Consider the following 23,607-nt stretch of genomic DNA (forward strand, 5'->3'; position numbering starts at 1 on the left):
ACTCCTTTCACCCCATTTATAATTCTGAGATAAGAGCTCTGGGATGAAGCCATTTGTACCAAATGAGCTCATAAAATATTCATCATCTTACTCAAGGTAGTGCTGGCCTGGAAGAGCAAAGAATAGCAGACAGATAATGTGACCGAGAGGGAGACTGAAGCAGAGAGGAAGACAGAGAGAGAGAGGGTGGGGTAGGAAAAAGGTGCTGTGGTCACATGTTTTACACAAGGAAAAGACACCCGATGTATATTTAGAGAAAGTGAGATCGCAAGCTACTGATGGAGCTGCTGGAATATTTTTGCAGTGTAAAGGTCGACTGAAAAATATAATCATAGTTAAGTTCGATATATTTAACCAACAGTTACAAAAACACTTAAGGTGATGAAAGGAAGAAAATCTAATAGCTCTAACGCAGAGGCTAACACCAAAGCTGACAGCAGAGGGTGCCAGATATGTGAAAGCCTGATTAGAAAGGTGGGAAGAAGGCAAACTGACTGCATGAGGAAGGGAAAGTGAAGGATGACAATTAAATCCTTGAGTGCAGATAAAAAGCTGAAAGAGTGATGGTTCAGAGAGTTTTTAAAGCGAACAAAGACAGAATCGAGTTGGGAAGGATGACAGATGATGCAGTGATCTGGTTCAGTGTGTGGCAGGTTGAATCTGTTTGGATCAATACATAAATGATAGATATCTCTGTGTGGAGTGGACAGGCTGAGAGGTGTAGAAGGAGAAAAGAGAGGGAGGATGAGACAAGATGAAGAGGAGGGAAGAAAGAGCTAAAAGAGCAAGAAAGTTTCGGATCGATACATCTGTCTATCTACATTAGCTTTAAACAGTGATGTACTGAGACAGATATAACTCTCAGGCCGTGTGTTTTAACCTCTATAACTGCGGCACAAGCATAAACAGCAGGGGATTACAAATAACTTGAATGACCTGACATCTCCTGTGTTGTGAAAGATGTATTGATCCACCCAGGGCAGTGTTTGTTAATTGCGCCCTGCTGTGTCAGCCAAGCACGCGAGCTAACTGAATGCCAATGCTGCTGTTAGCATTTTAAATATTTACCAGACAATTAGTCACTCAGCCCAAACAATGCTGGGAAGAGGAAATACGGGACGGCTTCAGAGTTTTATGTTGTTGCTGAAAAAGAGCTTGTTTGCTCGGCAAATGCTGCATTGATTTTACAGCAGGAAGTGAGTGTAAAAGGATATAAAACATTTTGACGAAAAAAGACATTTCTCAATGTTGTGCCATATAAAACATTTGTTTTTAAGGAGAATATACACCGATCGACTTTAACATAATGACCACTGACAGAGCAAGTTAATAACATTGATTATCTCGTTACAATGGCACCTGTCAGTGGGTGGGCAGCAAGTGAACGAGGTTGCTGTGTTGAAAGCACGACAAATGGGCAAGCATAAGGATGTGAGCGACTTCGACAAGGGGCCACATTGTTATGGCTAGACGACCGGATCAGAGCACGTCCAAAACTGCACCTCTTGTCGGGTGTTCCCGGTCTGCAGTCAAAAGTGGTCCAAGGAAGGAAAATTGGTGAGCCAATGAGTGGCCTCTTTCAGGAGGATAATGCGCCCTGCCACACTGCAAACACGGTTCAGGAATGGTTTGAGGAACACGACGACGAGTTCATGGTGTTGACTTGGCCTCCAAATTCCCCAGATCTCAATCCAATCGAGCATCTCTGGGGTGTCCTGGAAAACAAGTCCGATCCATGGAGACCCAACCTCGCAATTTACAGGCTGAAAGCATCTGCTGCTAACGTCTTGGTGCCAGATACCTCAGCACACCTTCAGCGGTCTAGTGGAGTCTATGCCTCGATGAGTCAGGGCTCTTTTGACATCCTACACAACACTAGGCAGGTGGTCATTATGTTATGGCTGATCGGTGTATATTCATATTTGTTTGACAAAGATTTGGTTTCATTTATGAAGAGAGTAAACATCATCGGTTCTCCCCTGTCAAGAGCTTCCAATTCACCTTATTTCACTTGTCTTTAGGCTGTAAGAGGAAACTAAACCCATGTGAACATAGGGAGAATATACAAACAGAAAGGGTGGAGTTTAAACGCAGGCACTGGGGCAACGGGTCCTATTGTTTATACTCTGTTAAATAGCTTGTGATCAAAAATAAACATGAACAGACCTCAGCTTTCCGCATGCTTTCTTTGGTGTCTTCTATCTTTATTTCCAGATCTAGCCGGCCCTGCTCTGTGGGGGGCAGCCCATGGCTCTCACACTCCTCCAGACACTGAAAACAAATCACACAAACACATAACTTGATTAGAAACAGTGTGTGTGATAGCAACTTCACTTAGATATGGTATTTTTATAATGGGTAACTGTGTATGGAAATGTGTGCATGTGTGTGTCCATCTCACTCTCTTGTAATGAATGATATTCTTGTGTTCCCGCGCCACTCGGGTCGCCCATTTTCTGGCCTCCTTGTTCAGACTGTGCTCCTCCGTCGTCCCCGTCTCCGACTCCAGCTGACGACTCTAATATAGACAAACACACACACACATACGTACCAGACAAGCGTGGGTAAACACACACAGGTACCCAGCCCAACACACACACGCAAACACCAGCATAACAGACAAACATACACAAGAGCACACATAAGTACACTGCAGGCATAAGTGGCACAAGGTGTTTGATGTGCATAAGCTGTTGATTAAGATAAGAAAGTGTGAGAAAGATTGTTTCCTTCTCACGCAATAAATACAGCATGTGTTGCAGAGCTCTATTGTTATCCTCTTGGAGAGAAAAGGCCGGTATTAATAATCACATGTGAAAGATCACGAGGGCGTGCAAACGTCTGTGCGAGAGTGTGTGTCTTTGTGTACAACTTAGTGACAGGACAGGAGGTGCACTGCAACAGGCCTCTTTAACTAAATGTGTCTTTAAGTTCCAAGTTAACGAAGTCACTTATCTACCTCTGGCCAACAACAGAACCAACACATAAAGAAACAGCTCAAATGGGACACTTCTGTATGTGTATTTTTCTCTGTGTTTTTTCTAACTGGCATAATGTGGGCAGGGTTAATAGGTCAATCAAATTAATTCAAACATAGAGCAGCCCAGATTGCGGATATTAGGGGTGGGAATCGCAGGGTTGCTCACGATACGATATGATACGTGGCCCACGATAACGATAATATCGCGATACAGCGATTCTGCCATAATTGATATATTACAAGATAATGATACATCGAGATGTCTGATTAACTTCTTCTTTAGCTGATTCATATATAGCAACACCCTATCAATAATTATTTTGCACGAGACAGGACGATAATATTTTGCTGTATTGATATTTTTTCCCACCTCTAAAGGATGTAAAGATTTAGTATTCGAGCATCAAATTCTCACTGAACATTAACTTAGCTTATTTAATTATAAAAATTTGATTTAAAGAAAAATATTAAACCTAAGGCGTAGGGCCTTCATGGAACAAGAAATATGCATTACTGTTATCAAACTTTAGTTCAGTCTTTTCATTTTCTGACGAATCGGCACGGTACACAAAAAGCTAATATCCCTGACTTCAGTCAAAGCTACAGTATATGATTAGCTTTCCTAAGTGTTGTGATGAAACTGGTCGATAAAAGTGGAAAGACAATATTTCTATCTTTTATTTTTACAACATTTGTATCATATTTACCTGTATACCTTATCAAAAACGTAAACGTTATCTGTACATTTGCTGATTTTTGTCTGTCTTACCGACGTGAAATTTACTGGACTTCTGTCGGATTGTGTGATTAGAGCCGCATCCCTAGCAACATTCTGTTCTTCCTAGCAACGGTCTGCCGTCTATCAAGACATAGCAGGCCTTGGAATGCTGCAATTAAACAATCAGAATAAAGTATTTAACACAGCAGTGTAATAACTTTGCATTACTGTTATACAGGGTTAGGAGGTAAAAAAGGATACTTTTAGTACTGTATGTTAGCCCGCACATTTGTTGTCAAAGTAACTAATTTTTCTTTACTTTAACTTTAGTCCTTTAATCAAATATGCATCCTTGTTGTGATTTATTAAACTAAAATCAATGCGAAAGCTAAACATCATCTCCATTTGTAGAAATGACAAAATTCTGCAACATACATCAGTGTCATAAAGCGTTTCAAAAGTAAGCTAAGTTTTAAGTACGACATCTATTCTTGCGGGGAAAAAAACCTCTTCCAACAAAAACAAACGGAGCCTCTGGATGTTCACACACTCATTATGACTGAGAGGCTGGAGTTTCCATAATGTTAAAATAAAAGTGTGTTCGGCAGACTAACTTACACAGAATTTTAATTGCACGTTTCCATGCACATCATATCTATTAATTATGTGCTGCTTCAGTTACAGGAAGGCATAAATCTGGCTAAGTATAGGTGTGAAACGAAGAGTATTACATGGGAGATTTAAAGCTTAATTACGTTCAGGCGAGGGAGTGTTGTAGGGAGTTGAGGCAGGGAGGCAGAAAACTAGATCTGAACGGGGGCTCTTAAAACCAACATGTTGTGGGGGGAGTTAAGCTTATTTGTGCCAAGATGGTTTGTTGGTGTGATGTTAATGGAGTAAACAGTGTAAATAAGAGTTTATTTAAAGCGGTCTACCAGCGTGTACATGTTGAGGAAAGTGGGGACGCTGGGAACCAATATACTTGGAGATGCTGATGTTTTAATTCTTCATTTATCTGCTTCATGTTTTGAGGCTTGCCTCAAGCCTGTAAAAAAGCAGGGTGCACCTTTAAAAGTTCTCTGAAGCAGCTGATGGGCGGGGTAAGTGTGACATAATGTAGGACATTAAGTGACACAGTGGGATACAGATCTAACTCATTCAGTTTTATTTTCAATTATCATGATATAGTGCGGATCTTTAGTGAATATGACCTCTTTTAATCCAATCCAATTGCTTTGCAACTGTCTTAATGTGCCAATGTCAAATATTCCTTTATTAAATCAGGGTCACAATGATAGGCCATTAACAACTACTGTAAATGTGATCACAGTCAAAATTTACGGCCAGTCAGACTGCCAGATAAGGGGAATGTGAAGTACAGCACAGTGAACTGAAATGGTGTGATCATGCTGTACTTCAATAACAACCTCTCCTGTCATAATAACAGTCATTTAGAGCACTGCAGAGAGCAACTGTGTTATTCTGAGACCGCAGGGATGACGAGGTGAGAATGAAAAGCGTCAAAGTGTAGACGTCTGTCTGAATAGTGTGGATGTGCTGGTAGGAAAGAGCAAGTTTGAAAATCTGATTTTAAGTTAAAGACACATATCATGTCATCTTTATGCTTTATTTGTATTTAAAATATCACGAAAAAGCAACTACTGTCTGTTCCAGTGAAGGTTTTCATTATTTCACACACGCCATAGGCTCCCATTGTGTTCTAAAAAAGGATCTTTCTGCACAGCTTGCAGAGACATACCGCTGTCTTGATTAATATAATACATCACGTTGAACAGCACCTGTATCACACACATTAAGTCAAGGCAGCAGCATTTCTATGTGAGCTGCTTTAATGGATTCTTTAAAAGCAGTAGGAGTCTATGGGGTGTTTGCAAATCCGACAGTAGAACAGACGGCCTTGTCTTTTGACTGAGCATCATTTAACATTCAGTACTTGTGCAGCCAACAGTTTTATGCAGTGTTGCTTTCAGATGCATTCACATTAAAGAATAAACTTTCTTATATTTTTTGACTGAACGTACTCTTACAATACTATCACTTTTATGTTTTCACTTTCAGCTTGATTTGGATGCGGTGGTTGGAAAAGACAATCTAACAAAGAAAACATTTGTACAACAACAAAGACCCATAACACACTACAAATGTGCAAATAAAAATGAGGCAAACCAAACATTTGACTCATGATTTGAGTGATGATATCGTAGTGATATTTCAACAGATGATGCAACAGCATCTGATGAGTCATTTAGTGCTTGGACAGCATTGCTCACCAACACACGACAGTGTGACAGCAGTAACAGTGCTGAGAAGCCACTGACATTACAGCAGTATGCAGTCATCCAGGAGATGTGGTTCTCTTCTCTTATTACCATGGAGCAACAAGAAAATGCATGTTGCAAGAGCCCTTATAGAAATGGTACTGCAACATGTATGTTGCAAGTGTTTAGCTAGTTTTAGTATCTATTAGAACGGTTTCCTCCTGTTTATAACCAAGAAGGTGCTTACTCATAGACCTTTTAAGAAATGGAATAAGGCAACCAGCTTGCATTTCCAAAACTTCATCATCTGTGAGCTCCATTTAGCTAACAAGAAGCATATTCCAGTGAGAAATGGCAGTGAGGGTGCTAAACCAGCAAATTTAATGTTAGCATAAAAATACTAATAATGCTAGCATAAAAATTCTGCTAGTTGGCTCCTGGATCTCATGGAAAATTAGGTACTTCGAGCTAACAAAGAGGTTTCCTTCTTGGTATAATGAGAATTTTCTACTTTTATGATCCAAACAGTTTAAAGCACAAAGGTAACTCCCTATGCTGATCTCCTCATACGTCATTTTGGTTTGTTTTCTACTCCCTGCATGTGCTGCATTTCAGTGATGATGTCTCTCAGAAACCCCTTTATAGCAATGGCTTATGCGAAAACAGATCACAGGTTAGGATGGCTTTAAAAGTTTCTTATAACAACTTTAAGGAAAAGTCATTATATTGAAAATTGTTTTTTACCATTACCATAAAAAAAACATCTGAAACATTTGTCGTTTTTTACTCTGTAGCTACATAAAAGGAAATCTACACTCATGTCACAATGCAGGTTATGACTGAAAAGACCTAAACCAGTAGCTCAGAGCCTTACACATATTGGTCATGTATATTCTTACTTCTTTATACCTGCAGCTGTAATTGTGGCCACGCCTGTGCAATAGTCACAGTCATGTTACTATAACAGACAGGCTTTGGGATCCTGATAACTAAAGCATAACTTTAACTGTAATTAAGTAAAAGAAGACTGCTTACACACACTATTTCTATGGGTATGGATCATTTGGTGTCCAATGTCAGCCCTTTTGACATATTCAACATGCACATGTTCATAATCTCCTGTCTATGATGTATTTGTGTTAAAAAGGCTACACATGGCGTGATTGCAACTGTCTTTGAAGAAGAAGGATCAGACTATGCTGGTTGCCAAGAAGGATGGCCAGGATGTACTTGTTAGGCCAGGTTAGTCAATCACAACTTCCTTATACACTTCCAGTTCAAGGTGGGATTATTACGCCTCTGTTACGTTTCACCTTCTGTGTAAAAAGCACGGAGGAGGAAAGGTGGGGTGAAGTCGTTCCTCCTCTGAGCCGGCATCAGAGGTAGTAACGGAGGCGAAACGGCGTCGGTGTAAGCAGCGGAGACGGCAGGGCGGAACAGCACCGCGTGTGCGTATGTGAAGCACGCACTGTTTGTTTACACCTCGCGCTGGGCGGTTTTATGCTTGCGTTGCGTGGTCCAATGCAATCTGTAGGGCCTCTTTTAATAAGGGTTTTTTCATCAGTTTTTAAACATCATATGTTATGCATTCATCTGAGTGTGATTTATTTACTAGGTGTTATATTGATTAAGTACCAGAATGATCGTTGCACATAAACAGCAGTCATGTTTGGGAGGCAAGTAAGAGAGTTAACATGGTCTGTAGTTTGGCATGCAGACAGAGTGATTGATATATTGACAGTGTCATGCAAAATGTGAAACATGTTACCAGGCATGAAAGCTAAACTGCACTGTTAAAGGATGTACCACAGCTGTGTGAGGCAAAGGTGAATTCCTAGAGTACATGCTTAAGTCAAGGTCACCAGGACGGACGCTTAAATATACATGGACATGAATGGAGTAGATGATCCGTGTTTTGTGTCAGTAATGGAGATGGGAATGCTAACAACAGTTAAGACTACCTGTGCCAGGGTCATTCTCATGGCACTGACGGGCGACGGCTCAATGTCCACCAACTGCTGCACCGAGCTCAGAGTCTGGCACACATACACACACACACACATCCACGCACCCAAGAGCAGCAGTGCACAGACACACAAATACAAGGAGGGGTTAATGGAAAAAAAGTTGAAGGAAAAGTGTTAGCAAAGGTTAAACAGGAGTGGGAAGACACAAGGAAGGAAAAGCACATTGTTGTTAAGAGTTTCAGTTTATGTTAAAAAAGAGGAGAAGATTAGAGAGGGGAAGAGTATTTGGCAGAACACAGTGAGAGGAAAGAGTTAAAATACAGAAAGACAGAGAGAAGCTGAGGAACAAGAGAGCACAACATGACTCAGACACAAGAGAAAAGGAGAGATATAGATGAAGAAGGACCAGAATCCACTGGGAGACGTTTCTTTTTTAGCCAGCAATACTTAACAAGACCCCAGAGGGGTGAGACAGCATGATTCCCTCTGCTGCATTATGATCACTCATTGGTTTGTGACAATCTGAAACATTCAGCAAGAATTTGATTTGAAAAAAATAGATAAGCTTATGTAATTGCTGAAAAGTAGCTTGGACTACAAAGAAAAGTTCCCAGTGGACACGTCACATTTGGCGTTGAAATGATTAATATTAGAACACAGAGAAGATTCATGCTTCTGTCATACTGTCACCAGACTCTAGTGAACAGGACAACTCCATCCTGAATTGTTAACATAAAGAAATCTCTAAAGGCTGGAAACAAAAGAGCCACAGATCTCTCTAGAGAGAACAAGAATGATCAATGCTTTGGCTCTATGGTTTCCATCTTGGCAAGCCTCTCGGACCCAGACGTATTAATGGGATTCTCTTAGAAATCACAAGATAAAAAGGTAAATTAATTCAGTTTTGGAGATTCAACAGATTGAGAGCTGAGGACTTCAGTCACTAATCAGAACTACAATATTTGAGGGGACAGAAAAATGAGAAGGAGGGATAGGCACAAGAGGCTGATGGCCATCTGTGTGTGTATGATTGTGTGTCTTAGAAAGAGTCTGGAGGGGAGAGGGAGGACTGTCTTGCTGTGTGAAGAGGTTTAAATACAAACAACACAAGTTCGACAACAAACTACTCTAAGCACAATAGCCCAGAGCGGCATGTGTATGGATATAAATACACCGCATGTGTGCAGATATGTTTGTCTCACCGTGTCACATTCGCTGGGCTGGAACTGGAAGTCGTGTGCTTTGTGAAACACTGGGTTCTCCTGCATGAACAACTGCTGGTTGAACTCTTGTATTATCTGAGAGGAAGACAGAGAGAGAAAGTTGTAAGAACTGGTCAATATTGGAATCTATTGGGAGATCAGTGAATCCACGCTGACAACAGCCTACATTCCCTGGTGATGGAGTACACTACAGACGTTTTACAGCCACCTTTGCAGCCCACAGTGGGTGAGTGTTTCATATTCATTTCATATCCAAGATTTAGTGTTTTGACATTTTGAGTAGAACTTTCATGGCGTCAATGTCAAGGCAAAGAGCTTTTGATTTTGGCTTGGGGCAAAGTACATTTCCTTCAGACAAAAAATACATATACTTATTAGGGATGGGTCATGAATTCCGAATATTCGAATAAATATTAATTTATAAAAAATCTAAGAGTTCATGCGAATATCATCATGAAAAACTGTTCTCTAACCGCCATTAAATAACAAGACAAGAAGAAAGCATGCGCGCTAAGTGCCGGTAAAACAGATTTCTGCAGCCGTGAGAGAGTTCTGTGTGAAAGTCCTTCGAAAAAAGCAATGAAAATGAGGACAGGTGCAAACTTTGCAAGGTAAAACTACTATATCACTGGGTCTACAACAACTACGCACAGTATGGCTGATTCTGATTCTCACCGTAAGATAAATGATCCATGTCTGTGTACTATATAGGGAAGACACACAGTTTATTATAACTAGGGCTGTCAAAATAATGCGTTCATTTCAATTAATTAATTACAGAAAAATACGGCGGCAAAAATGTACGCGCTTTATTATATCCCCGGACCTCATACGTCACTGAGCATACAACCGTATACGGCAGCTTTGAAAACAGGTCAAAACTTCCTAATTGTTATATAACTCTAGCTAAGTTACACTGCAGACCAGCTGCAGGTGATGGTGTATTGAGAGGTGTTGAATTTAGCTCTTCCGCTAGCAAGCCAGCACACTGTGCAGATAAAAATCAATCCCTGTGTTTTGTTTTGGTTATAAATCCATCATTCCTCTGAGAATTTGTCTCTAACTTTTACACAACGGCTTTTATTTCTTACTGAATGTGCATCGAACTGTTTCATGTACAGTGTTTCAGCTTTCTCTTGGTTTCCTTTGAAATGTCTTGTTAGTGTTCCTGCATTCCTCCCTTTAAAACTGTTGTCATTAAAAAGCTGTATGTAAACAACGCTTCCAAAACCCAATCCAGGGTTCATTTCCCCCGTGTCATGTAAGAAAACAGTGCATAGTTATAAATGAACTCAAAATGTCAGGGAGTCTTTTCACTGGAAAAACACACATTGCTTTGGTTAAATAAGCTCTTTGATCATGCTGCAATGTCAAAAGGATTGACGTATATTCCCTGCAGTGTCTCCTTTGAAACCTTAAAAATATTTGTTTCTACAAGAACTGTTCTTACAACTTAAGTGCAGAAGGTCGGTGTATCCGAGCACATCCAACTCACCCGTGTGGATTTGTCCAACAGGAACTGGTAGGTGTTGTGTGTGGCTTGGTAGGCCTCTAGCTCGGTTCGACACAGTGCTACCAGGTAGTCTTTCACATGCTCATAGATCCTGCCATCCAGAGCCTAGAGGGCACAGAGAGAAAGGGTGTTACAGGGATGAATGGATTAATTCAATGTAATTCCATAATCCTGAGTAATAAAGTCAAGAGTGCAAGCGAATCAGGAGGGGACACCAAGAAAGACAGCGTCAGGGTCAAAGAGTAGGCGAATAAAGCCAGTTACACAAAAGCTTTAGCAAGGTAAGGCCACTGAATTTCACACCACAGTGCACCATCATTTTTCCTCATAATCAAACTTCCAGGACTCGTTCAACTTCATCTGTTTTGTAAATGGAAGTCTTACTGTAACAATGCCTGTGTGTTTCCAGTCTTTGTTGTTTTTGGGTCTGGAGAACAAATTCTCCTTCAGGCATGGGTAGGTTATACAGTTGTAATAGTTTGTTTACCTTTGTTGAAGGCAAGCTTTAAAGTATATTTAGTTAAAGATTCAACACTTTTTCTCCTTGAGGCGTTCGATGACTGGCGCCTTATTTAAATGTACGTTTACATTATTATTTTGTTACAGGAAGAGAAAACAGCCTTGAAGCAGTGTTAATTTTGGCACCTATTTTAGATTTAGTCTTCAGACGAAAATGCTTATTAGTTTTAGTTACGTTTTAGTCATTTTTACCCTTTATAGTTTAGTCAAAACATTTTAGTCCAGTTTTGGTCATTCCTTTTAGTCAAAACATTTTCTCTCAGAAAATATGACCCCCTCCCCTCCAGTCTCCCTCTTTTCGTAAAAGTAAAAGTGAGGACACAGCATCTAAAGAGTACTTTTTATCATCGCTGCTCATTTAAACAGTTTGACAGAAGCTGACAGCCGGTGATTACTCCTTTTTTTTGTACGGAAGAAGCGCCAAATGACGCATAAAGCTCCCCTTTTTCTGTGAGTGCACAGATCCTGAAGCAGAAAGCCTGGGTTAACAGAGAAAGTTCACAACTACCTTTGTTATATCCGTTATCTCCAACCGGGTTACCCAGTTACAGGAATGCATTGCTTGTGTTTTGACAGATAGACGCACAGTGGGGGAAAATATGCGTTGTGAATGTCCGACAGCCCATCACTAAAATTTTAGTCCTGTTTCATCTTGGAATCATCTTCATCTTCGTCATGGGAAAAAGGTTGTTAACAAACATTTTTTTTGTCAGATTTATGAAATTAACACTGCTCAAAACAACAGAGCTCCAGTGAAAATAATTCTAATATACATGTATCATAAGGAAAATTACCCAACGTTTCCATAATATCAGCTATTAAAAACACTTAAACTGTGAGCGTCATAATAGTTGACGCGTCAGTCATGTTGTTATATCTGCCCTCAGGTCAAAATATAACATAAACATAACCTCAAGTACACCCACACAGGTGTTTTCACTTACTGCCTGATTACACCTCGAGACTGTAATTGATTGACAGCTCTCTCACTCTCCAGTAACTCACGTGTAAGGGCGGGACATCTTGCCCTGATACCATTCTTATTGGTCCATACACTTGTGTGACATCACAGAATTCCAAGCTTAGCCCCCCCTTAGACTTATGGTCTAATCAGGCAGGGTAATTGAAAACACCTGTGTGGGTGTTTCAATTATACAGAAATAGCAATCATTTTAATAATCAAGTGTTTACAACTTGCCAGGCATCAAATCTTACTCTAAATGAGCTATGTATTATATATGTTATGTACATATTTTAATGTATTGAACTAAACAGAAAAAGACAGAGAAAAGATAGAGCGAGGGAGAGGCTGAAGCGAGATGGCAGGAGGTCAAAGGAAGGACAGAAACAGAGCAGATGTTTTCATTTGACAGCTCTTATCATTAGAGTTTCCGATGCGCCGATATAAAGACATTTTAATGAAGTATGCAGTCCAAATGAACAGCGTTTCTATGGGGAGCTGGGGTAGTGCTGCCAAGCTGTAGGCCATGCTGCCAAACAGACAGATCAGACAGAGAGGAGAGAGAGAGAGAGAGAGAGAGAGAGGAGCTAATGGAGAGAAGGTAAGAGAGGGAAAGTGAGCATTTGAAAAGGTATAAAAGGTATTAGTGGGTGAGAGCAAGAAAGAGAGAGAGAGAGACAGAAAAATGTGTGTGTTTCTGTGTCTGTGTGTGTGTCAGAAGTGTTCTTTGGACAGCGTTCTAACAGCTGCAGGGGAAGGTGAAGGGGTTCAGATTCCAATTCAACAAAACACAGAGACCGCAGACGCACACACACGCTCAAATACTCAGACGCTCATACTCTCCTCTAGCCAAAGTACTCTATAAAAGCTCTCACTCTCTGAAACCTGCCCTCACTCCGGGCTGGCCGGCGGATGTTTCAGGCCAAGTCTACAACCTCCCACCAACACGTACACTCCCTTTTTAATCACATTTAAGCATAAAAAAACATGTTTATTTAAAATGCACATAACCCCTCAAATCAAGCATTTGCACATACACACAACACAGACTAAAACAATGGGTAACTCGCGAGGAAATTATGTCATTTAGGGTGTGTTGTTGGCCGACTTCTCTCTTAATGTTCCCTCATCATTCTGCTCATTTCCTCCTCCCCCTTTCTTCTCTTCCTCCCCTCCTTCTTTCATCCTTTTAGGGTAGTGTTATGGAGTGAGTCAGCCTCCAGAAAAAGCCCTATATTACTGCTCTGTCTGTGTGTGTGTGTGTGTGTGTGTTTATGTTTTGGGTTGAATGACTGCATCAGACTGAACAATAAGTACAGCAGAGTGGAGCAGACAGGGCAGCGGAGGTGTAAAGTGTGTGTCTGGTTTGGAAGATGGACAGTTACGAGAGCATCCGGTGCCAACAGCAGAGGGAGATGTGGAGCAGTCTATTCTTCCACTGCCCTTTCACTATGAGTGTCGCATTGACAAGGACAGCAGCTCTCAGTGTAGGATATATGTTATTCCTGCAGCAACAGTCAGCACATTTATGATGGGAAGTTCAAATCAGAAAGAGGCCTCAAGTCTTCTCAGCCTTATAATCCAAATCTCCTCCTAATAGTCGGTTCATTATCCTCTTCTGTGTGGTTTAACATTTAAGACAGAAAAGGTCTTGATCTAGCTAAAAGTGCCAATGAACTTCTATTGTTGTAGAATAAGCAGCATTAATGTATTTAATAGGAGGATTAACAGTGGTGTTGTAAGTGGAAACAGTGCTAAAAACTGGATGGAGAACAGAGGAGCTCAGAGAGCATAGTTCTGTGGATGTTTTCTGGGTTGTATTGTGCTGTTTTGCTTATGCATATATTGTGTTGTTGCTATTCTTACGTCTGCTATTGATGTTGCTTTCCCCGACATATCTCTGCGGAGCAAAAGATTTCTGGCACAAAAGTGTTATTTTTTTTGTGATGCAGATTTTTGCTCCTCCTGTCAGGAGCGTTGTTATCAGTGACTTCCAGGTGAAGACCTGTAAACACCAGATATAAAGAAAAAGGCAGAGGAAGGGAGAGGATGAGCAGATTGCTTCCCTCCAGCGATGTCCCTCATTTCTCTTTGTGTGCTTGCGTACATGTGTTTGTGTATGTGCATATGTCCCCGCAGTCCTGTCCTTCTGTCACTCGGATCTGAGGATCTATTATTCAGAATGGCCTCATAGTATAGATGCTCACACGCCCGAGGGAGGGTGAGGGAGAAGTAGAGGAAGAAGAGGAAGGTAGCGAAAGCCATTCCACAAAGCAAATAGAAGCAGATAAGAACATTAATGAGATTTACTTTAAATTCTAATCAATATTATATTCATTATGAGTAATTGCAACTTGGTGTCTAGACAGACAAGAAAAGTAAAAGCAGCAACATTACAGCTGCGAAGTGTGTGTCTCATGTGTGAGACTAATGACTGTCTGAACAAAGACAACATGCGATGTGTGTGTGCATGTGAGTGTATCTGAGTGTCACACTAACATGTTTGTACAGGAAGTGCTGATGTCAGTAGGGTGACATCAGCATCATTCGGCAGCCTCACTTCACCGTAGCGGAGGTGTGTCTGTCTGTGAACAGGGTAGGCTGGGATTTCGTGTGCGATTACTGGATTATTACCAGACTAAAGCGACACTTAATCATCTCTATCATTTACCACTTTCACACCAAAATTAGCATGTTGACACAGGTTTTTCAGACCCGTGAAGACCCGCTAATAAATGCCGATTTTCTCTTTTCCCATTGCCAGTGGAGCATACTCCTCTCAGTCTCTTTTCTGCTGCGTCACCGTATGACGTCACAAACGTCCCGGAAACAGGGTTAGTAAACAGTGATGATGATGAAGCTGTGGGTAGTTAGGTCTTTATTGTATCTATTCATCATTCAGTCTATTTGTCAAACTCGGCGCAGACAAATTTGGAACGATGTTCGAGCGCTGCTCGGACGGAGACGGGCTTCAATGCATGTCACAGCATCGCGCCAGAAAAGGGGGCGGATATTAGCATGTCGACCCGGGGTTTTGTGTTCCCATCATTGCTGATCGGAGCCGAGGCAATAATTACCCGGGTCTGAATGCCGATTACCTTTCCCACTAAGCAAACAAGCCGGGCTGTTTTTTTGACCAAGGGGAAAGGGGCTATTGTTACAGTTGTGGTGGATAATCTGTGATCATATCAGAGTTAGCACCTGGGAATTCTTGTCTTGTAAACACGGCATTATTGATATATTTTAGTCTTACTTATTCCTGTGTTTTGATTCATGTGCATGTGCCAGAAAAATCCTGTACTACCAGATGGAACACAACCAAACACACACACAAACAGCTGCTTCCCACCACTACTGAAAGAAATACGAGGGTTGACAGAAAATTGGCTTCTGTATTAAAACTTCAACGCTTTATGTCGCAGAACTGCTTTAATATAATTACTGTGACAGTGATGGGCTATAGCTAAAATGACTCGCAATCGGGTCCATTACTAAAATAATAATTGCACAACCATATTAATGGGTAAGGGTTAAAAAACAGTTACTCATTCAGTGACGCACATTTGTGTGTCTTAAGGTGTCAGATGTGATTACGAGGTAAAAAAAAAAAGATCTGATTCATTGCATCAAAAAAAGGAAAAATCCAGTCTATATTTATTCTACAACAGTGTTTAGAATGACGTCTTAGTCGGTTCATTCAACATTGTGGAAAACATAATTTCACGCTTATCAATCATTTGGTAAGAACAGACATCAGGATGGCTCATTTTCTTTCACAAGCGCCCTTCAAATCACAAATCCGGGAAGTAAGTGGCTCCCTTTGAGGCTTAAAGCTGTGAAATATTCCCTTTTTCACCCTCAAACTGCTTCAGTAAAAGGGAGTTTGAGTTTACACACTCATAAAAGTAAAACATTTTATCCCAAATTAATTCAAAGAAGCTCGCCACTTTGAATTGTGGAACCAGAAAGTGTGTCCCCGTTCTTGGAGGTCCCTTGGGGTATTTTCAGAGCGTGAGTTTCCTGCTGCAAGTCAGTACTTTCAGGAAAAGGAAAATGTCCTTTAAGCATTACAAACTGCTTTTTCATACAAATGTGCTATTTTATGAAATGTCCACATTCTGTTTCACTACATACACATCTTTCTTTATCTTTATGTAAATACCTGTATGCAGTGCAGTAGATCTGTATGGTAGTACCGGTCATGGTGAGCGTTGGCAGCAGCTAGCGTTAGCAAGTAGTCGTTCCTGGCCTGCGTCGCCTTGGAGTTACAGTCACTTCTTTTGGCTTTCAACTGAAAGGGCAAAGAGTGGAGTGCATAAGTCTCTTTTAAGGTTCTGGCTCACAAAGTGAAGCAACCATTTTTGTATGTGTATCACAGCTTTAAAGCTCTGCCTTAAGAGGAAATAAAGGTGTTATGTTTGTGCATTTGTGAATGTGCCCTCTTACCTTTACACTTGCTTTCTGTAAACTAATTCTTGACTGAAAAAGTCCCAGTTTAGACCTGATGAAACAAAACAGAGCAAACAAAGAAGTAAATCTTATGAATAATGTATGAATATCTATTTTTAGTTTTAATTCTAGCACAGAATAAGAAGTTAAACCCCTGTGACATTTGATTTCACACCATCGTAGTTTTAATCAAACTTATATTAATGTCAAGGTGAGCTAGGAAGGAGAGAAAGATCTGGGCATCTCTGCGGCGTCATAACTCTGATCTGGGGTCTCTGATTCAGAGGAGCCATCATATATCGACCCTGAGCAGGCTGGAGCTCGACAGCAATAAATCGCAGCCTGATCCAGCCATCATGATTTATATGAACAGTGACATCAAGAAGACCGCCAGATAAGATGATGGAGCGAGCCTGTGTGCATGCATGTGTGTGTGTTCTCCTTTTTTGTGCTTTAAACACACCATTTGTTTTTTATTAACTTTTCACACATAAAGATGCAAAGAAAATAAGAAGAATGTTGGTGGCTTGCCTCCATGTGTGACTACATTGTGTTTCTACTTATGATACCCTTCTTTATATCAAGTGCTGTTCTAAGTATGAATTGTGTGTTGGGTTTCTGTGTGTGTGTTCCTTGTGCTGGACAATGACTAATGTCTCGCCATTTCCTCCCCACACACACTTATACGCTCACATAATGGCACAGCGGCAATGCAGTAATTTCTGTGTCTGTGTCTTTCTACTGAGTGATAGAGAACAGAAAATAGTCTGCTGGCGAATCGATGCGGGCGCTAACCGTAGCAGAGAATTCAATGAAGCTAAAATGTCACTGTAGCTGCTGCTGCTACCTAAGGCTCGGAGGGAAACAACCCTCGTCAGCACTGGGTCTCACTTTGATACTGAGTCTGGCACTACAAAGCTTTAAATAATATCTGATGTCTGCAGACATGATTCAAGTTTTGTTTGCTTAGATTAAAGACAAGGTATTATGCTGTTTCACATTTTAAGACATACAATGTTACAATGTTGGATGTCCAGACTAAACGTGGTTTAAGTTTCAAATCTGTAGGTAAAAGTATGTTGGAGTGATCCCCTGCTAAAAAAGTCTCAGTCTGCAGGCTGCTGTGAACACCAGGTTTCACATAGTTTCTTATACACGCTGCACTTTGTGATGTCACAAAGTGGAGGAACGCTATATTTGGGCATCTGCCCAAAACGCAGCAGAACTTCCTGCCCCTGGCACAGTTCAAGGACACGCCCACCCAGCAGCTCAGCCTGCCTCAGAATCTTTTTCCTCTCCACCGCTCTGCTCAATGGCTGTGCTCGTCAAGTCGTTTAAGAATGTCTTGGAGAAAGTGTTTTTTTGGCTGTGAAGGAAAGACATCAGTGTTTACTTTTCCAAAGGACAAGAGCACCAGTCGAAATCGAAAAAAGTGAACTTTACTCTTTGCCGACAACTCTGTAACACAGCCTCAGGGTAGGAGGCGTGCCTCAAACACTGCGTTCTGCCCCTCAGCAGGCTTCGGAGAAGAAAGAAGAAAGTGGGCTTGTAGGGGCGGGGTTTCTTAAAGGGACAGAGCTGACTGAGTCGTTTCAGGCAGAGGCTGTATGAGGGCCTGCACAGAGCACCAGTGTGAGAAAAATGATGAGTTTTTTTTAACTGTAAATTATGCTAAGCTACTCCTCAGGTATCACAGAGTGAAAAATGAGGATTGAAATTAGCATAAAATCTGCCAAAGATGGCAAAGATGTTGCCAAAGATCCTGTATTCATGCTCTCGTGCTGTTTTGGTCCCTTTTTATCTGTATAACTTTGTCTGACTCTTAAAAACAAAACTGTATAAACCATAGGTTACTGATTGCTTCTGTCAGCCTTCATGAGGATGTTTCTCCCTCTTTCACTCTCTCACACAAACGCGCACACACATACGCACATACACACTCTGTGACGTTAGCCAACTTTGCTTACTTGATGGTATTCTTCCTGACAATCGGGGCCATCTGTTTGTGTTTTTATTTTTACGCATATCCCTACCAACACACACACACACACATGCAGAGCGCCGCCGTGAACTCACTTGGCCTCTATGTCGGCCTTCTCTCGTACAGCGTGGGCAACCTGCTCGCAGTCGTAGTATTTTTTCTTGGCTTTGGCCAACTCTTTCACCGACTCCTGCAGCTCTGCTTGAATGCCGCTCAACTGATCTATGGTCTGTGAAGGAAACAAAGAAAAAACAGGCAGGTTGTTAGAGAAAGAGCAGAGCAATATGAGTCACGTTAGCTCGGTGTGAGTACATAGACTGACGTTGGAGAGGAGAATAGAACGTCAGCCTCGGGAACCTATGACTAACTCTCGCTGTCGAAGCATTCACTCACCTTTTTGAGCTGCTGCTCCTTGTAGAGTCGAACAGTCTTAGCCGGCTCCGATACTTGACTTTTGTAGTTGTCGCACACGTTGAGCCTGGATTGGCTCACTTGCACTGTACCCTCTAAGTAGGACCTCCACACTGCATACACATTCCTAGTTTGAAAGAAAAAGCACAGAAATGCTGGGCGGTAGCAACTTTAAAACATGCAACCCTATGAGTAATTGTTTAAAAAAAACAAGTTCTCCTGCAGCGTGGCTGTCTTTTTAAATTCCTTACACCACTGTGTGGTTGCTACTGTGGGCCTGAGAAACCGTTGGTGCACCTGGAAGAGGAACATATTTGCGTAGAAATGCTGCAGTAGTTGCTAGAACAAACAAACACGAAACTAATGCCAGAGAGAAGTGCTGAGTTTATGCCAGTTGAATCCACCTGGAGGTTTTATATTTCAGTGCCTCGGTTACAGTAAATAATGACTCATAAATGTGCTGTGGACCATACTGTTGTTTTTTCTGTAATCTAACAGAGCACAGATTTCTTATAAGAGCTGCAACAGACTGCATCTTCAACAAACTGTTCAGAATGGCTGGAAGGCCAACATTGGATTTCAGCAGTGCCTCATAGGATATATAACAACAAAAATGTTACAATGCTACAATTTAATTTAGCAAACGCTTTTGTCCAAAGCGACATACATCTGAGAGTTAATACAACACAAGCAACGATCGCGACATGAGGTCCTTACACATGCCCATTTATCCTCTTTCCAACACATCAAATTCGAGGACAAGAAGTTCACTTCCTGCCTAACATATTCCACCCACTGACAGGGGCTGTTGTAATGAGATAATCAATTGTATTCACTTCACCTGTCTGTGGCTATAATGTTATGGCTGATCGGTGAGCCATATGATCGCACACACTCACACACACCTACCTGTAGTCTGTTCTCTGGTCATCAGGGTTGATTCCAGGCCAGTCTCTCTTCAGGTACTGGCTCGCTAGCTTCTGCAGAGCCTGAAAGCACAACAGTAAACATTTAAAGAAAAAGTACTTCCTGATTCTTACTAGTTATGTGCAACATTATTGTAATTATTGAAATGATATGTTTAGATGATGTAAGAAGTTATTTTAAAATGCAAGAATGCTTACAGATCTATAGATGTAATAATTTTAAAGAAGTAGACTGACCAAAACAGGCAAAACAAATTGTTGGAAAATGTAGTCGCTTATATTTTACACACTTTTCAGATTACATATTTAAGTATTTTCCTTGGGTGGTTAGAAGAAGCACTCGTCCAGAGTGTTAACGGCTCTAATGCGGCTGATTTAGGCTTTGTTCAAAATCGCCCACGAGAATTGTTTCCTTTTCACAGTCATTTTATTTTATGTTTCATCTTCACAGCCAAAATCTCTGCTTTCGCCCTCAGTGAACAATCCCACTATAAAATGGATCTGCTCCGCGTCAGCATCAGTGAATCCCCAGTCAGCTCCTGTGAGTACGAGCGGCAAAAAAAAAAAACCCGAGGGCTTGCAAGAAAGTGTAACCTACATCTTCTGGACTGGGTCACTGTGTCAGTAGCGACAACTCGCACACTCTCTGGCCCCTGTGCGCCTGTGGATGTGTGCAAACCCTCATTAAATTAAACCTCTACAACAACCCAATTAAGGACAAACAGAGCGCAGGGACACACTTTATACTCCATTCCTCCGAGCCGAACGCTTCTATGCATCTTTTTATCACTCTTCATTTAAATCTGCTTTCTGTAGTCTGTTTTTAAATCACCCAGTCATCAACTCGCCACTTATGTCTCTGACTCACTCAAGCTGGTTGCTTGTTATCAAATTTCCACTCCGCTCTTTCCCTCTCTCGTTATACATATTTCATTGAATCACCTTCAATCTCTCGCTCATCTGCCCTTTTTACCTTTCACAGATGGCGAATGAGGCCATCAAAAAACATCCACCAGCTCTTCCGCTTATTCCCTGAACCTGAAATTCGGCTCCCCGCAGCTGACACACAGGCTTGTGTCCTGGGGGAGAGAGTGGCCCAGTGACCCCTCTCCCACCAGCTAAGTTCTCTAGAGGAAGTGAAGAGCCAGGAGTCAAAGCTTAATCTAAGAACAACGCACCAATTAATTTGCTGTATTCCTGTTTTAGGTAGATTGGTAGAAACTGGCCTGTCCAACGCTTAAGGAAACACCTTGGCTTCAATAAAAGTCTCTCTGGGGAAGGGTGGAGTGGGTGTGGGTGGTTTTGATGAAAGGCTGTGAGACTGTTTGTTACAGAAAGTGAAGAGAAAGATGGAGCGTGTGAAGGAGGACTGGAGAGACACATATTGTTAAATCTGCAAAAGAAGCGTCTGGGATTTAATTGCCTCCCCGCTGTATAAACAGAGATCATTTGTTTTCGTCCGTGTGTGTGTAATATATGTGTGTGTGTGGGGGGGGGGGGTTAAGTGAGGACAGTGACTGACAGCTGAGACAGCCACTGACTGTGAGCTGGCAGGATGACAGGAGGAATGATGTGACAGCTTGACTTCAACGCAGCAATGCGCCCGATCAGATAAACTCGGGGGGTAAAGGTTCATACATCATCTGATGATTATTCAAATCTGAAGACATAAAACATGCGGAACAAATCAACCTATGTACACGCCGATTTATAAAAAGAAAGGACAATCACGTAGCCCATAGTGACATATTTAACGATGCAAGACGTCTTGAATCTGGCCTCATTAGCGCCCCCTTGTGGACATTATAAACATGTCCTTCAATCCGTTGATGGTTGCCATTCATTCAGGACAGTTTCACTCAACTGGAAGGATTTTGGGTCCCTCGTTCGTGTGTGTCGCAGAATATAACAATCCACACTGATCCTTGAGATCAGGTGTTTTGTCTCTGGCTTGTGCGGTGCAGATTTCTGCCAAAATCCTCCGTCTCAGTGCAGTTCATGTCTGAGTTAGCCTATGTGTCCACTGATCTACCTGTAACCACTGTTTAAGCCTCATATTGGCTTCAGCTCAGTTTTGGAGTGTATTTTCAGAACAACGACCTTCAGACCTTGAATGAGGAATAGTCTTATGAGGGGATTTCTTCACAGCTTGTATGGTCAAAAGGAACTATTACAGCTACGGGAAGCTCCCGGTGTGTAAATGTATTACTTTAGACAAGACACCTTTAGACCCCCTCCATATTCTGTCTCCACACCTGTTTAAATGCCAGCACACAAAGATGTGTCCGTTGTAACAAAGCTGTGACCTGAGCACGACCGGTGACAGCTTCAGCTGACGAAGACTGAATATTGAGAAGGATACCGAGTGACTGATTTGTGACAGCCTCGCTAAAGGTGCTGACTTTCAGGATTTCTGATCCTTCTTCTTCCTTCCCTCGCTGCCTCTCTCTCTGGCTTCCCCTCTTCTTCTTCTATCCCCTCTTTACCTCCTTTCACTCCTCTTTGATTCTCTTCCAAGCTCCCTTCTCCGTCTTCTCTGCAGGACGTCTCATCCCTCCATCCTCCGTTCTATGCTGTCATCACCTGACAGCCACCTGAACTGCACGTTGCTATGGCAACCCCTCTGCCCTTCCTATGTGGTCTGGGTGAGGTGGAAGTGCTCCTTTTAATATTACACACACACACATACAGTGAGAAAGGGCGCACGCTTACATCCTGTTTTTGTCATCAGGGTGGCAAACAGGGTGGCAAACAGCAGGATATCCTGAGGAGACCAGTGTGTGTGTGTGTGTGTGTGTGTGTGTGTGTGTGTGTGTGTGTAGTGTTGATAGACTATGAAAAAGCAAAAGAGGAAGACAAGCTGGATATTGTTGAAAATTGTCCAATTATTGTGTAATTGCTTGCATCATTGTATAACGGACCCTGTGAGTTAATGTGTGTGGTCACAGCTGCATTTCAGCATTTTCTTAAAGGGCCAGTTCACCGATTTTCAACCTCAGTCCTATCATGCTATTACGGGGAGCTAATGCCATTATGGTAGGAAAAAAACGCAATTTTGCTCTGTGCCTTTGGAGGACGCTATCCGCTTCTCCAATGGACCCTGGAAAACCTCCGCCAGACGACGCAAAACGCGTCATCTGGCGGAGGCCAGGGAGCTCGCTAAACTACACTTCCTCAATTTAGGACGCCTGCCTCCGATGTCATGTCTCGTTCACAATCATCAGGTTTGAAATGTAGACTGCAGACCTGAAGATTTTTTAGACGATCCACCATTATATTCTCGTCCTATTTAGGATTCTGTACCAAGTCATTGCCTGCAGCCTAGGCCGTTTCTTTCAGAGGGAGGGGCGCAATGCATGCTGGGTGTTCTAAGAATGTAGAATGGGCGAAACCCCGAGCTGTTTGTACAACTTTCTCCACAGCTATGGCGCCAATTTCAAATATTATTGCTTCTATTGATTACAGAGAACACCAGCTTTGACTGACAGTGGCTTTTTGTGGCCAATTGCTCCTTTAATTACAGATCAGTCTATGAGAGACATTTAATTACAGTTAGGTGACATAATTGTTACTTCCTGGTCTAAAGATGTTGGAATTTTTTGCAGGATGACATGTTTACTTGCTCTTTCCTTTTGGACATGCAGAATTTACCCAACCATATAAAGTGTTAACTCTGTGCT

The 23,607-nt window shown here is 41.7% G+C and overlaps 1 protein-coding gene across 1 annotated transcript in view; it reads right to left on the reverse strand.

Annotated features, from left to right (window-relative positions):
* The window catches only part of LOC138597278 (F-BAR and double SH3 domains protein 2-like), a 70,093-nt gene that overhangs the window by 18,336 nt on the left and 28,150 nt on the right, over positions 1-23,607 (reverse strand). The window contains exons 4-12 of the mRNA XM_069668859.1: positions 19,911-19,990; positions 18,984-19,128; positions 18,686-18,819; positions 16,607-16,661; positions 16,323-16,451; positions 10,663-10,785; positions 9,147-9,242; positions 2,402-2,518; positions 2,167-2,271 (exon numbers count right to left, since the gene is read on the reverse strand). Coding sequence (XP_069524960.1) covers positions 2,167-2,271; positions 2,402-2,518; positions 9,147-9,242; positions 10,663-10,785; positions 16,323-16,451; positions 16,607-16,661; positions 18,686-18,819; positions 18,984-19,128; positions 19,911-19,990 — 984 coding nt within the window. The remainder of the gene's footprint in view (positions 1-2,166; positions 2,272-2,401; positions 2,519-9,146; positions 9,243-10,662; positions 10,786-16,322; positions 16,452-16,606; positions 16,662-18,685; positions 18,820-18,983; positions 19,129-19,910; positions 19,991-23,607) is intronic.

This window comes from Semicossyphus pulcher, unplaced genomic scaffold (assembly GCF_022749685.1).
Source record: "Semicossyphus pulcher isolate SPU_LCO1_2020_fin unplaced genomic scaffold, fSemPul1.0.p SCAF_19, whole genome shotgun sequence".
NCBI classification, from domain to species: domain Eukaryota; kingdom Metazoa; phylum Chordata; class Actinopteri; order Labriformes; family Labridae; genus Semicossyphus; species Semicossyphus pulcher.